The sequence below is a fragment of the Anopheles maculipalpis genome, chromosome 3RL (assembly GCF_943734695.1).
Source record: "Anopheles maculipalpis chromosome 3RL, idAnoMacuDA_375_x, whole genome shotgun sequence".
NCBI lineage: Eukaryota > Metazoa > Arthropoda > Insecta > Diptera > Culicidae > Anopheles > Anopheles maculipalpis.
In genome coordinates, this window is record NC_064872.1 from 50,513,427 (window position 1) to 50,525,721 (window position 12,295).

The window sequence follows — 12,295 nt, forward strand, 5'->3', positions numbered from 1 at the left end:
ATCGGAGGAGAAATCTCGCCCGGTTTATTGGAAATGAATTGATGTGCAACATGCAACTGAGAAAGCGACTGAGGTTGGAACGCTTTTTTTTTGTGTGTGCTCAACGTCAGGCCATCTGGTTCGAGGCTGCTATGCCCTGAAGCCGCCCTCCCATCCGTCCAGGACTGGAAATGGAAAATTAATGATCGATTCGCCTGCAATGCCAATACGCAATCTCGTATTGGCGGCACGCACGTGTACGGAACGGAACGAGAAGAAGAGCAGCGAGAAGAAAAGAAATCAAACGATTTATGATCTGCTTTTGCTTCCATCGGCTTCCATCTAGTTGTGCGATGCGTCGTTTCCCATGCGTACGCAACGCAACTATGTCCCCCTTTTCGGAACCTCCCGCTGGAGGCGTGAGCTAGTGCTGCACAACAAAACCTGTTGCATTCAGTTACCTCGGCTGCTTCGCGCAATGTTTCGAACCGTGCCAGAATCTCCTTCACCGACACCTTCGGCTCGATCGGCTCCTCAATGATCGTTTCCATACGCCCCACAGATCCGGAACTGGCAATACTGTTCCGTCGGTTTTTCAGCGAACCGGAAATGGAACCAGTGCTGGTAAGGGTGCCGTTGTTGCTGCTGCTGCTACTGCTGCCACCGTTGGTACTGTTGACATTGTTGTTGGCACTGTTGGAAATCGTGTCCATTGCGGACGTTGACGAGGTTGGGTTTGCGTTTTGCGGAGACGAAGGACACGAGGACAGTGGTGAAGTAGCGCTGAAATGGTGACCCCCCAGCATACCGGACGGTGTGGTGGGTGACGTCTTGCGACTGTTGCTGTGTCCGGTGCCGTGCGACATCACCTCGTTCTCCACCATAATGTCGGGTTCCGCGTCCGGATCGTGTCCGCCACCTTCGTGCCGCCTCCGGTAGCCGCAGTTGGTGTACTCGCACTTTTCATGCGATTTCTCTAGGAACGCCTTAATCACTGGACCGTCCAGTGGTTGTACATTTTTCACATCGTCCAGGTCACTGCGTCGGTGCACATCGACGCGTATCTGTCCGGTGATGCGACCAATTTCCGCGATCGAATCCGAATCGGACAACCGCTCCATGTCCTCCTCGTCCTCCGCCGGGTCGTCCATGTCGGACGCGGCCGGATCGGATGACTCCACCAGACTGTCGATGGAGGGCGATCGGTTGAGGTTGTTGGAAGCTGGTCCGGCCGGACGTCCCATCTGGCGCCGCTCCGCCGATCCCGATCCAGACCCCGCAGCAGATGCTCCACCGCGCACAACTCCTCCCGACTCACCGATCCCGGCATCATGTATCGTTCGTCCCCCGATAGGACTCGGTGTCGGGATACCGTCGTAACATTTGTACGAACTTTGCAACGACTCTAAACCACGACGCTCGTCTAACAGACTCATGGCTCATGTACGAGTTTTGTCGTCGCTGCTACCGCTAATCACTTGACCACCACTTGATTCTGAGAAAGCCAGCAAGAAACACTTTCACATACCAAACACCATAAAACATCCATCAACTAAACCAAACGACACACACTCGACGCACATCCGATTGCTGATCGTCTTCCGATCGATCTTTCGGACGGAACCGGAACGTGTTTTCAAATCCTTCACTTTCCTGGGCAAACTCTGGCAGACTTCACGTGATGCTGGGGGCCAGCATCAGCATCAGCAGCAGCAGCCAATTTGCGGCAATTCAAAAGCTAACTGTTAATCCCACTTCTTACGACTCACATTCGTTGCAGCGCAGCACTTCACACTTTGCAAAAGCTTTACTAACGATCTTGTGCGGCTGCTCTGGCCTGCCTGCCAAACAACACACACACACACACATATCAAAAACAATTCCTCACTTCAGTTTGCCAATTCCGTTAGGAAAATGTAAAAGCAAAGCTAGCTAGCCATCGGGCACGCTTCTTGAAGCATCTCAGAGGCAACGCAAACTCAATAACGGGCAGGTTTTGCTGTGGTAGACATATCCCGTACGGTCAGGTTGCGGGTCCTCCGGGTTTTGGAAGCGATTTGAAACCATCCAGATCAAGATCAGGCACGCACTATGCAATCTACAATTTCCATTCCGTGACTCTTTGGTGTTAAATATTTCACCTTGCACCACTTGTAACTTAATACGCCTTGTACCCGGACATACCTCAGGGGACTTAATGTATCTCAAAATTTTACTACGTTCACAATTCACGTTCGTGTTTACAACAGGCGCACACACTCATGACCCAAATACGTCGTCACATCTTGTTTGTTGCTCCAGCCATCCACCTTCGAAAAAAGCTATCGATTCGCACAAGATCCTCGCCGACGGTTCCGTTCGTTCACTTCCGCCGAGCGCCGAGTGTTTGCATCGTGTTCCAGGTTCAAGTTCCAGTTTCGTTGTGTTTCCTTTTCCGACCTAATCCGTGGAATGTTAAGCGATCGCGGTCCGAATGTGAACTAACTGCTCGCCTCGGACGCCACCGCTGACGGACCCGATCGTACCGGTCCGTGCCGAAGCGGCCACCGTAAAATGAAGATCATAAAGTAAAAAAAAAAAATGGCCGAGAAAAACCAGAAAGGAAAAAGCGTGTGGTGCGGCACCCCGAAAGAGCGTGAGCCACATGTTACTCTCTTTCTCTCGCTCGCTTGCGTTGCGTTATGCTTTCGAAGCCTGTTTTTTTTTTTTGAGCTGCCTTTACAACCACTTCTTGGCGACCCTTTTCCCACCTTCGGAGGGTCCCGAGTTTTCACGTGTGCGGAGCCCAAACCCCGAATGGAAAGTTATCGTAGACAAACCGCAAACAAAACGCACCTCGTGATCGTGAGCAGCAGCAGTAGCAGTAGCTTCATGATCATCATCATCATTGGTAAATGTTGCAAAATAAGGAACCAACTGCGAGTTGGACGTAGGGGCGTTGTCTCTCTTCGAAAACAAAAACTTCGAGCTCCAAAACTTGATGATCGTCTACGGTTACGCACATTGCTAGAGGGCGGAAAGTCTTATCTTGGTCGTACTATCCGTCACGGAGCTAGTGCTAGCGCCGTTAGCGTTATCCGATTGACCACTGTACGGTGATGTGTGGTGAACGGTGAGTACGGGATGGGATGGCTCAAGAGTTTTGAGAAAGTAAGCAAACCTCCTACCATCGTTCGTGCAAGAGACCATGTGTCCTTTAGCTACACCTTTCTTGGGGTAGTCGCTGAGCAGCAATATCACTGGTCCGCGTTGAAGTTGGAGCACTGTGGCAACACTTTTCCCCATTTCTTCTAACGGCTTGTTTCGTTTTTCTTCCCCCGCTTTGTTCGCCTTCGGGTTTTGCTCTTTTATGCTCTTTTTGGATTTTCCTATGGTTCGTTGTGCGTTTTTTTTTTTATTTGCGCTGATTGCTCTATCTTCGTTCGCTCTTTCGCCCACTGACACAATCCTTCTCGCGATTGATGGAGATGATTTGGTATTTATGTTTTGCGTTCTTTTTTACCCGATTTTCACCTGCTGATGCTGGGCTCTCGCTTGGCATCGAGGTTCACTGCCGCTCTGGCGCCTAGATCTTTCGATTTAATCGTCAGATGAACTGTGTGTGAGCATGTGTGTAAAACGGTTGTAACAAACATGTATGTTCGAGGTTTTTTTTTTTTTGGGGGGGAGGGGGATGATCGGCATGGATATCGTTTTAGCGATGGGTTAAGCAGTATCAATAACAAGAAAAAATGGCGTGTTGAAAACAAGGAAGAGGAAACGTGTCATTTAACTACCCTTTTTTCCTATCGAATTTATTTTTAAGCTATTCCTCAGTTTAAAAGTCTTAATGATGATAAATCGCTCGTCGATTCGGTTTATGTTTATAAATGTATAACTAAAAAAAAAAAAAAAACTATCACCGGAATGTTCCAGAAACATCGTTCGCTGCCTAATGAAAATAAATTGTACTATCATTAAGGTTTTCGTAAAGAAGCTTTATTACACCATGAAAGCTCGCGTAGGAAAGCGCTCGCTTGCTGGCTGGTTACGCATGTTCAATGCACTTTTAAGCCAGGGCCGGTGACAACACATCCGGATACCGATAATTGCCAACTTTCTCACTTTTACTGCCATGCAACTGCATGCGGCAGGAGCAAATATAATCGATGGATAGATTGTTTTTCTCTTCTCATGCACGACCGCGCCACAATTCGCGAGGTTTAAAGCCTCGCGAGTGCTCCGGTTTTTTTTTTCGACCGTCCTTGCAGTGCCTTCCTTTACCCATCATCCGTGCATTGAAATAATTTAAAACTGCGTTCGTTAATGAACTTGATCGCGCCAAGGTGAGACGTGGCATGCAGATATATCAATTAATCGTACCATGCATGCTGTGGACGTCGTGCATTACGTGCATTACAGCTGCTGTGTGTGATATAACCCTGCCTCGGTGGAAGCATTAAAACATCAGCTATTACTTTGTCCCTGATGCTATCGTGTGTTGCACCTTAGGTAGTGTTACAATAATTATTTGGTTTGACTGCAGCATTTCACACGCGGTTGCACTCGAAAGTGTTTAGAAGCCGCCTGATGCTGTTGGTTGGTGAAAATGAGGCGTAAAGTGAATACTAATGTTTGCTAATTACCTTCGCGATCGCGACGATAAGGTGTGCTTTTTGGTAGCGATGCGTTATTAGAAACTGCGGACTAATTTTACTTTCATTTGAGAAATTTTTATGAATATTAATCGTATGTGCTGGCAATCGTTATAAAGCAGATTTTAATTTTGCTTGTACTTTTAAGATATCTCGGTAAGAATAAATTAATATAATGCATGTTGGGGTCCATGTCTGACAGTCTAATGGTAGTAGCTGACATCCATAACATGATAGGACCGAGTATTCAATCCCCTCCGAACAGTGATGACTGAATAGGCCTGGCCTTCTTCTTCTTGGCTTAACGACCTTATAGGTCACGCCGGCTTACTAGACTTACCAATACCACGTAGTTGTATGGTAAGTCCTAAGTCCTAGAAAAGACCTGCGCCGCTGTCGCCTACACCATCGGATCGCTCCGTCCGGAGATCAACCTAATAGATCGTTAAACCAAGAAAATATGCTAAAACAACCATTTAATCTATAGGTTGGCTGAGAAATAACCAAGCACTTTGCTTCCCTTACCGCCATTACCTAAGGAAGCAAAACTTTCTTTCAGAAAACTTCTTCTACCTAAAATTTAATTTCATGTGGAAATGGAATGGCCCGTTTTCTACAAAGCCTAGCGTTACCTAACCATGTGAGACTTGCAAAGGAATATTCGGAGCTTCGGATCGGATCTTCAAAAAGTCAATCCAAATCCTGGGATAAGCTGATGACAGAGACATACAGTGTTCCGGTCCATAGAATTTACCGGTAAGTGGAGTTAGTGGCCGCGAGTGGTAAGGGGCCCCGAATCCGCAATGAACGTTCTCTCTCGATCAGTAAATTCAATATGCCTAGTAGCAGATGTAACGGTGAGCGGATGAGGCAGCCGCCTAGAGTCCCGAGCGCTGCCTCATATAAGGGGTCCCGTGCGCAGTATTTCACTGCACAGGTTGCAATTGCAAACCTCACAGGGGACTTGCAATATACCATTTTATGAATCGAAACCTTGTAATTGTTTGGAAGCTCTCTAATGTCACAGAAGCTTATCAATTACAATTTCACCGTTTTTTCTGCTCAATCTGATGATTCCTCTCAGTCATGTTTTAGAGTAAGATCTTCAGAAGGATTTTTGAACCCCGTGAGAAAGGACGATGGATTCGCCGCTACAATGATGAGCTCAACGGACTTTAGGGCAATCTCATGATTGTTCAGAAAATGTGACTCATCGAGCCGGAATATTAGATTAGTAAACGATGACATTAGACCACAAGTGAAGTTGAAGGTCTAAGGGGAATTTCGCGGAACAGGACTATCTTCACGTGAGTAAGTTATCGTAAAACATCATTAAATTTTAAATTTTAATATTACAAATTCGCTTTAATGTAATGTGTGTGATGCTGAAAATTACAGAAAATTCTGAAAAAAAAACTTCAGATTCTCAGATGTATCAGTTTTGTGTTTAAACAATGAAATATTGTTCATAACTTGTTTGAACCGTTGTTTGCATCACACGTTGTATTGCGTGTTATGTTGAGATAAAAACTTTATCACAATACAATTGCAACACTTTTGCCAGATTTGGTACATATTGTTTGATGATGCAATTTTTGCTATGAACACATACACGGTTATGCTTGTCTAGATAGAGAATACAAAAAAAAACTCAGTTTATTATATATGAACAACGCGTCACGCCGCTCTGATTGTTGGTTATGTTAAAACTGCAACAAAAACATACTCTGAGTTTGTATCAACATACGTACGCCTTGCACAACAGCCGCGTGTGTGTTACAAGTAAACAAAAAGCATTAGGGGTCCTCCCTCCCCGAAGCATGTTCCAAATACGATACATTTAAAAACAAAAAACATTCCACCTACCTGTCGGTATTCGGCAAGGTACGATTGTACCATAATCTGGATCGCATTTGCCTTGGAAGCGTGCAGTACGATGCGAGCCCCTGTTTTCAGCGTCAGTTGCAGCGTAAGCGGTCGCGGCAACGTGGTAACACTTTGTATATCATCGAACGGGATGGCGCGTTGGATTGCCAAAAACTCTGGCTCCTTGCTGGCCAGATAGACGCCCATATGCGAGACGGCCAGCAGTGTGCCCTCCTGAATCGATGGCGATCCATTCATGACGAACAGCCGCGCGAAGTAGAGTGGCCATCCGCGAGCCATATCGAGCACGTGACGCTTTACGATCGCTCGCACATGTTGCTTCGCTGTTGTATGGCCGTTGGCGGTGATGCCATGGCTGCTGAGCAGATTCACTGCCAGTCGTTTCTCCTGCGGCGATATTCGCATGCAAGGTGTTACACCGAACACATCGGCGGTGATCTGATTGAAGAGCAGATCGAGAGCGGCTGGAGCGGTCACGGTTTCACTGGGGCGGAATACTTCCTTACGGACGCGCAATGTCCAGGTGACGCGATTGTACGTCAGGCAGGCCGCTGCCGGTGCTTTCAACGAGGGATTCATCTGGACTGGCATTACCGGTGCTGGTGGGTCGGCCATTGCACCATCATCCAGCTTTTCGCTGTAAACCGAACCGTTGGTAGTGGCTGCGGATGATTTCCTTTCGCGCTCCTGTACGCTTTTCTGTACCATGTGCGTCTTGAAGGTGGCAATGCCGGAGCCCGGTGAGTTGGCGGAGTATTGCTTTTGCTGCTGTTGGTACTGTTGTTGATACTGTGATTGCTGTTGCTGCTGATGCTGATGTTGCTGGTGCTGCTTATCCTTTGTATACGATGACGGGTGGAAAACTTTGTTGCTTTCCTTCTCCCGCTGCAGCTGTGTCAGCTCGTAGTTGCGCTCGCGTGCCTCACGTTCCTTGTCACGATCACGATCTCGTGGATCGCTTGATGTGGACGATGGACCTTCAACTTCCGACCGATCCCAGACAGATTCGGAGAAGTTCTCCCGGTCACGTGATCGTGATCTAGATCGGGATCGTTCTCGTTCGATTATCATCTCTTTCTTGAAGCCTATGGAAGAATATTTAATTTACATGATGTTCTTCTGTTCAACTAAAATTATGCTAGTCAACACTCACTAGTTTCGTAGACCAAGTCCAGCTTGGCGGCTTCTGCACGGCCCCATGAATCCATGAAACTGTCCTTGGCACCGAACGTGTCACGCTCTTGGCGCTGTACAAATGACGGAATTTCCGACTGGTTCTGATGAGTGTTTGGTGCAGCCATCATGTTACCATGGATCGGTGGTGGTGGTGCCGGAGGCGTCGAAGTCGGTGGTCTTATTGGCGGAGGTGGTGCTGGGCCCGGTGGAGCTGGCGGTAGAACCTATTATATTACGAAGAAACAATACTCTATTAGCACAAATTCTTAAACGTTATTCAAGCTGTGTGAGCCTTACCGTTGGCCAGGCTGTAGCCGGGGCACCCTTTTTGCTTGCTTCCATGCGTTGTACCTGCGTCTTCACGGAGGGTGAATCACCTGCCATCGCGTTCGGCGATTTTGTGCCACCCGGCGGATTCATGCCACCGAGCTGTTGCTCCAACATCATACGGCGCGTATCCTCCAGCTTGGCTGGTGTACGCTCTGGACGATCCGATTTGGCACTAGATGAACGTACCGAGTGTCCTGCAGTTACCTGCTCCAAACGCTGTCGCATTTCGTTACTGAGCTTAAGCTTGCCGACACTGTTCGGTGCGGGTCGGTCCGCTCCTATGTCGAAACTACGCTTTGCTATCCTTGCACCCTGCTGTCCACCGGATCCAGAGCCCTTTGCTCCATCTACACCGTCACGGTTTGCCTGTTCTTGCAGCTTCTGATCGATCTCAAACTCCTCCCATTCGACACCGTTCGGTGATCCGATCGGTGAGTCCATGTTGCTACTATGCTGTGACTGTGGTGTCGTTTTGCGATTACTCTGACGTGTCATTTTAAATTGAATAAAATTTTCTTCGGTTTCGCTGCTCGCTGGAACACCCTGCGGTGGTGGCCAACGCCATTTGCCGATGCGCACCGTTTTTGCTCGCCCGTAAGGATCGAGGAATGGACGAACCTCGAAGGGATCTTTCATTTCCAAAGGAGGTGGAAGTGGTGGCGGTGGCGGCGGTGGTATTAAATTGGACGAGGATGAATCCTTGCGGTTGCGCAGCATGTCCGAAAACGATGACGATGTAGATTGCCCTGGTCGATCGACAGATTCCATGCGAGAAACTGCTTTAGCGCTCATTTTCCGAATAGGCGAGTGTTGCACAGAAGTCGGTGAGCCAGTTGTGCCGCCATGTTTCGGCGAGATTGCTCCTGCAGGTGGAGAGGAGGAAGACGGTCCGGTACCATCTTGCTGCGTCAGCAACGTTTGAAGGGCTTGATTCTGAGCCATCAGTTGCTGTTGGATCTGAATGTTTTGTGCCATAGCCGATTGCAGAAAAGCCCGTTGCATCTGCTGTTGATAGGCGGTACTGTCGACACCCGGTGGGATGGTAAATACTGGCATTACAACATCTGGACTAACGGAGCCCATCATAAGCAGCGAGCCAGAGTTGGATGGTGTTAGAGGTGTGATCGGATTTGGTGCGTTTGGTGTGAATCCATTCGAGGTGGTATTCTTCGCTTGGTGTGTAGTTCCACCTTTTGTGGCTATTGAGAGCACTTCGCTTTGTTCAAGATCTGTCAGCAAACTGTCGGTACGTACCGTAGCAAGTAGCTCGGTCACCAACTTAGCACCGCCACCTCTAATACTGGCCGCTAGCGAACGTGCATCTGAGAGTTCGTCCAGAGATCCATCCAGTACCGGGCTGAACAGGTCGTCCAGAAACTGGTCGACATCGGATGCCTGTGAGGGTACCCGGACCCGCCGCACATGGCTTGCCAACGAAGGAGCTTCGCTCGTATCCGACATGGCTGACGAACGAACACTAAACTCTGACTTCTCTGCGTACTTCAACGAGTGCGAACCGGCCGTACGTTTTCCGGCGTACTGTGATTTTACGAATCGGGGATGCTGCTCCTTCAGTGGCGCTATAGTATCCACCGAGCGATATTTATTGCCAATTCTGTTTTCAGCCAACGTCAGCGTCAGGGAACTTTCCGGCTCGTCGGCATCTGGCGTAATCATCGCTTCGTCCGGCTCGCCGGCTAGTAGATCGTCTAACGAGCGCGACCGACTTTTGTCTTCGTAAAAAGCACGCTCCTCGCGTAGTTTATGCCGCGAAAGTGACACATCATGTGACGTCTTCCGACCGGCACCGGTCGCTTCCATGTGGCGTGAGTTACTGTACTCTGCCTGCTCATGTTTCTTGCCGCTTCCGATGGCAACTGGTACCAACTGTATCTCATGAGAGTTCCGCTTCATAGATGGTGGCTCCGGTGGTGGAACCTGTGGACGTTTAGGGCTGCTAGGTTCGATGGACGGATCGTTCGGTCCACTGCTTGGTGCTGCTGCATTCGGTGGTAGTTTTCTGCCGCAGCGCAGTATATCACTACGTACGGCCGGGAAAGCGGGCGGCAGTTCCTTCTCTGCAACAAGGTCCAGGACAAAATCGAGCCCGCACGAATCTGTCATCTGATCTGATTCGTCAATCACAACTGTCCAGCCAAGGTTTGGTATGCCGAACGAGGATATTGCCAAAGCTGCCGCTTCCTCGCACGTAGTCCACGAATCGACTGCCACCGTCTGGACGCTGTTGTCGGGCAAATTCAGCCCAAGTGCTGTATCAGCGAGCCGAGACGATGCACGCCACTCGAGCCAAGATGGTGGGAATAATCGGCAAGGATTTGTCTGACCAGCATTGGCATTCCGCAACAGTTTTTTCAGGATCTGTTCCTTCGTGTTGGATGGTGCGTTATCGACGATAAATTTGATCAAATACTTACTGAACGCAGAACCGGGTTGGAAGGCAGAAAGGCAGTGTGACATAAGCGTCCACAGTTTCTCAGCTGTTGCCTCATCTGCCCGATAGACTTGGTTGCAAATCTGCACCAATATTTCGTCGCGAAGACCACGCGATGACAATCCTTTGTGAACGATGTAGTCCGCCAGTATTTTCTCGCGATTAGCATCCATTGTGGCATCCGTCGTCCAACGAATGATCAGTTTAAAAATGGCGATCGCATCCTTAAAGTCTTGGTCGCGGGCAGCGGCGCGCGACAGGAAAGGTGCTGTGATGATATCTCGACGCGGTGCCAGTTTAACACCGTTGCAATACACCGAACTAAACTTGCCGAAAGCAAACTGATCAAGATCCGGTGGCAAATCAGCAGCAGACGGTGGTCCCGGCACAGTGCCAACTACCTTTACCAGATTGCGATCGCTCTGTTGACCGCTGTAGTTTTCCGATTTGGAAAAGATGAACGCTAACTCGGCTGGGATGTCCAGTGGGACAGCTGAACCTCGTTCCACCTGCTCCTTGGCCAGTCGCTGCGCCGTACGTTCCTTCTTGAGTCGTTCTGCTTCACGGCGCCGTTTTAATTCGTTCTTCAGTTTGGCGTATCGCTTACGCTGCATATGTCCCTTGAACAGTGCCTGATACTTAGTAACACCATTCTTTATAGTGAGATAGCGATTACGATCACGATACCCGCGCCAGTAACGCTGTATGGTAACGGCCCCGCGGACTTCCCGTTGAACTTTCTTGCGCGCAAGCATACCACGCACATTTCTCTGAATAGTTACAGCGGCTAGCCGTAATCGATCGGCACGACTCGCTTCCAGGGTCCGGTGAAGGGCTTCGCGCAAGAAAACGCGTGTTGCTCCGAGTTGGAAGTCGGGCCCTTCAGTGTTTGTTCCCGGCAGCTCGTCTAGCACGAACCGACATAACTCTCTGTAAGGTGTCCCTTTCGGTAGAGGCGTTTTCATCAGATGCCGGTAGCGTTCGACGAAATGTTGGAACCGCAGACGCACAGGATATCCGGACTGGCGGATTTTAATTGTGTCTAGCATGCCAAGATAGCGCAGCTGCTGCAGCACACAAGGCATGTCCATGCGCAATGCCTGCTTATCATTGTTTGGTTTAACGCACCGGACAAACCAGGGATTGCATTTGGCCATCGACTGTAGCAATTGCTGCAGTGAGTCAGAAAATCTGGCCGCCACTGTTGGGGTTCGTGGCTTCATCGTGACAAACCGACCATTAGAGCCTTTGGGCAGGGTTTTCCCAACATCGCGTTGAGCGCGTAGCTGTTTGGTCATTTCACCGACCAGCGGTTCCGTGCTGGAGCTCAACAGCTCTATCACGTCCATCCGCAATGCGTCGCGATTCTTCTCCAGGAAACCGTCCACACAATACCATACCTGACCGGCATAATGTGTGATGCCAAACTCCTGTGCACCGACCCTGGGACGTGAGTAAAGCTCGTTCAGAGCATGGTTGTAGTGGCACTTCTCGAGAAAACTGGAATCATTCGCTCGCGGAAAGTTAGACTCGTCGTCCAGCAGATGGAAGATACCGACGGGCTTCTTGGCCAGCAGATGAATCACTGGCAGATTGTCCTCCCATTCTAGGTTGGTCCATTCGAGACGCTCACGTGCGTACTCGGCTTGTTCTAGTTTAAACACGTGCTTGTTGAAGTACAGCTGTAGACTTTCGTTTGCGTAGTTGATACACAGCTGTTCGAACGAATTCTCGGCCAAATCTTCAAACCCGAAGATGTCCAGAATAGACAAACGTTGTGCATCGTGTGTACCGCCACGATGTACGATGGAGTTGATTCGCAATACAAGCCTGTGGT

The 12,295-nt window shown here is 49.2% G+C and overlaps 1 protein-coding gene across 1 annotated transcript in view; it reads right to left on the reverse strand.

Annotated features, from left to right (window-relative positions):
• Positions 1-12,295, reverse strand: part of LOC126561247 (unconventional myosin-XV) — a 28,580-nt gene that overhangs the window by 5,470 nt on the left and 10,815 nt on the right. Inside the window, exons 4-6 of the mRNA XM_050217203.1 lie at positions 7,974-12,288; positions 7,654-7,900; positions 6,480-7,585 (exon numbers count right to left, since the gene is read on the reverse strand). Of these exons, the coding sequence (XP_050073160.1) occupies positions 6,480-7,585; positions 7,654-7,900; positions 7,974-12,288 (5,668 nt within the window). The remainder of the gene's footprint in view (positions 1-6,479; positions 7,586-7,653; positions 7,901-7,973; positions 12,289-12,295) is intronic.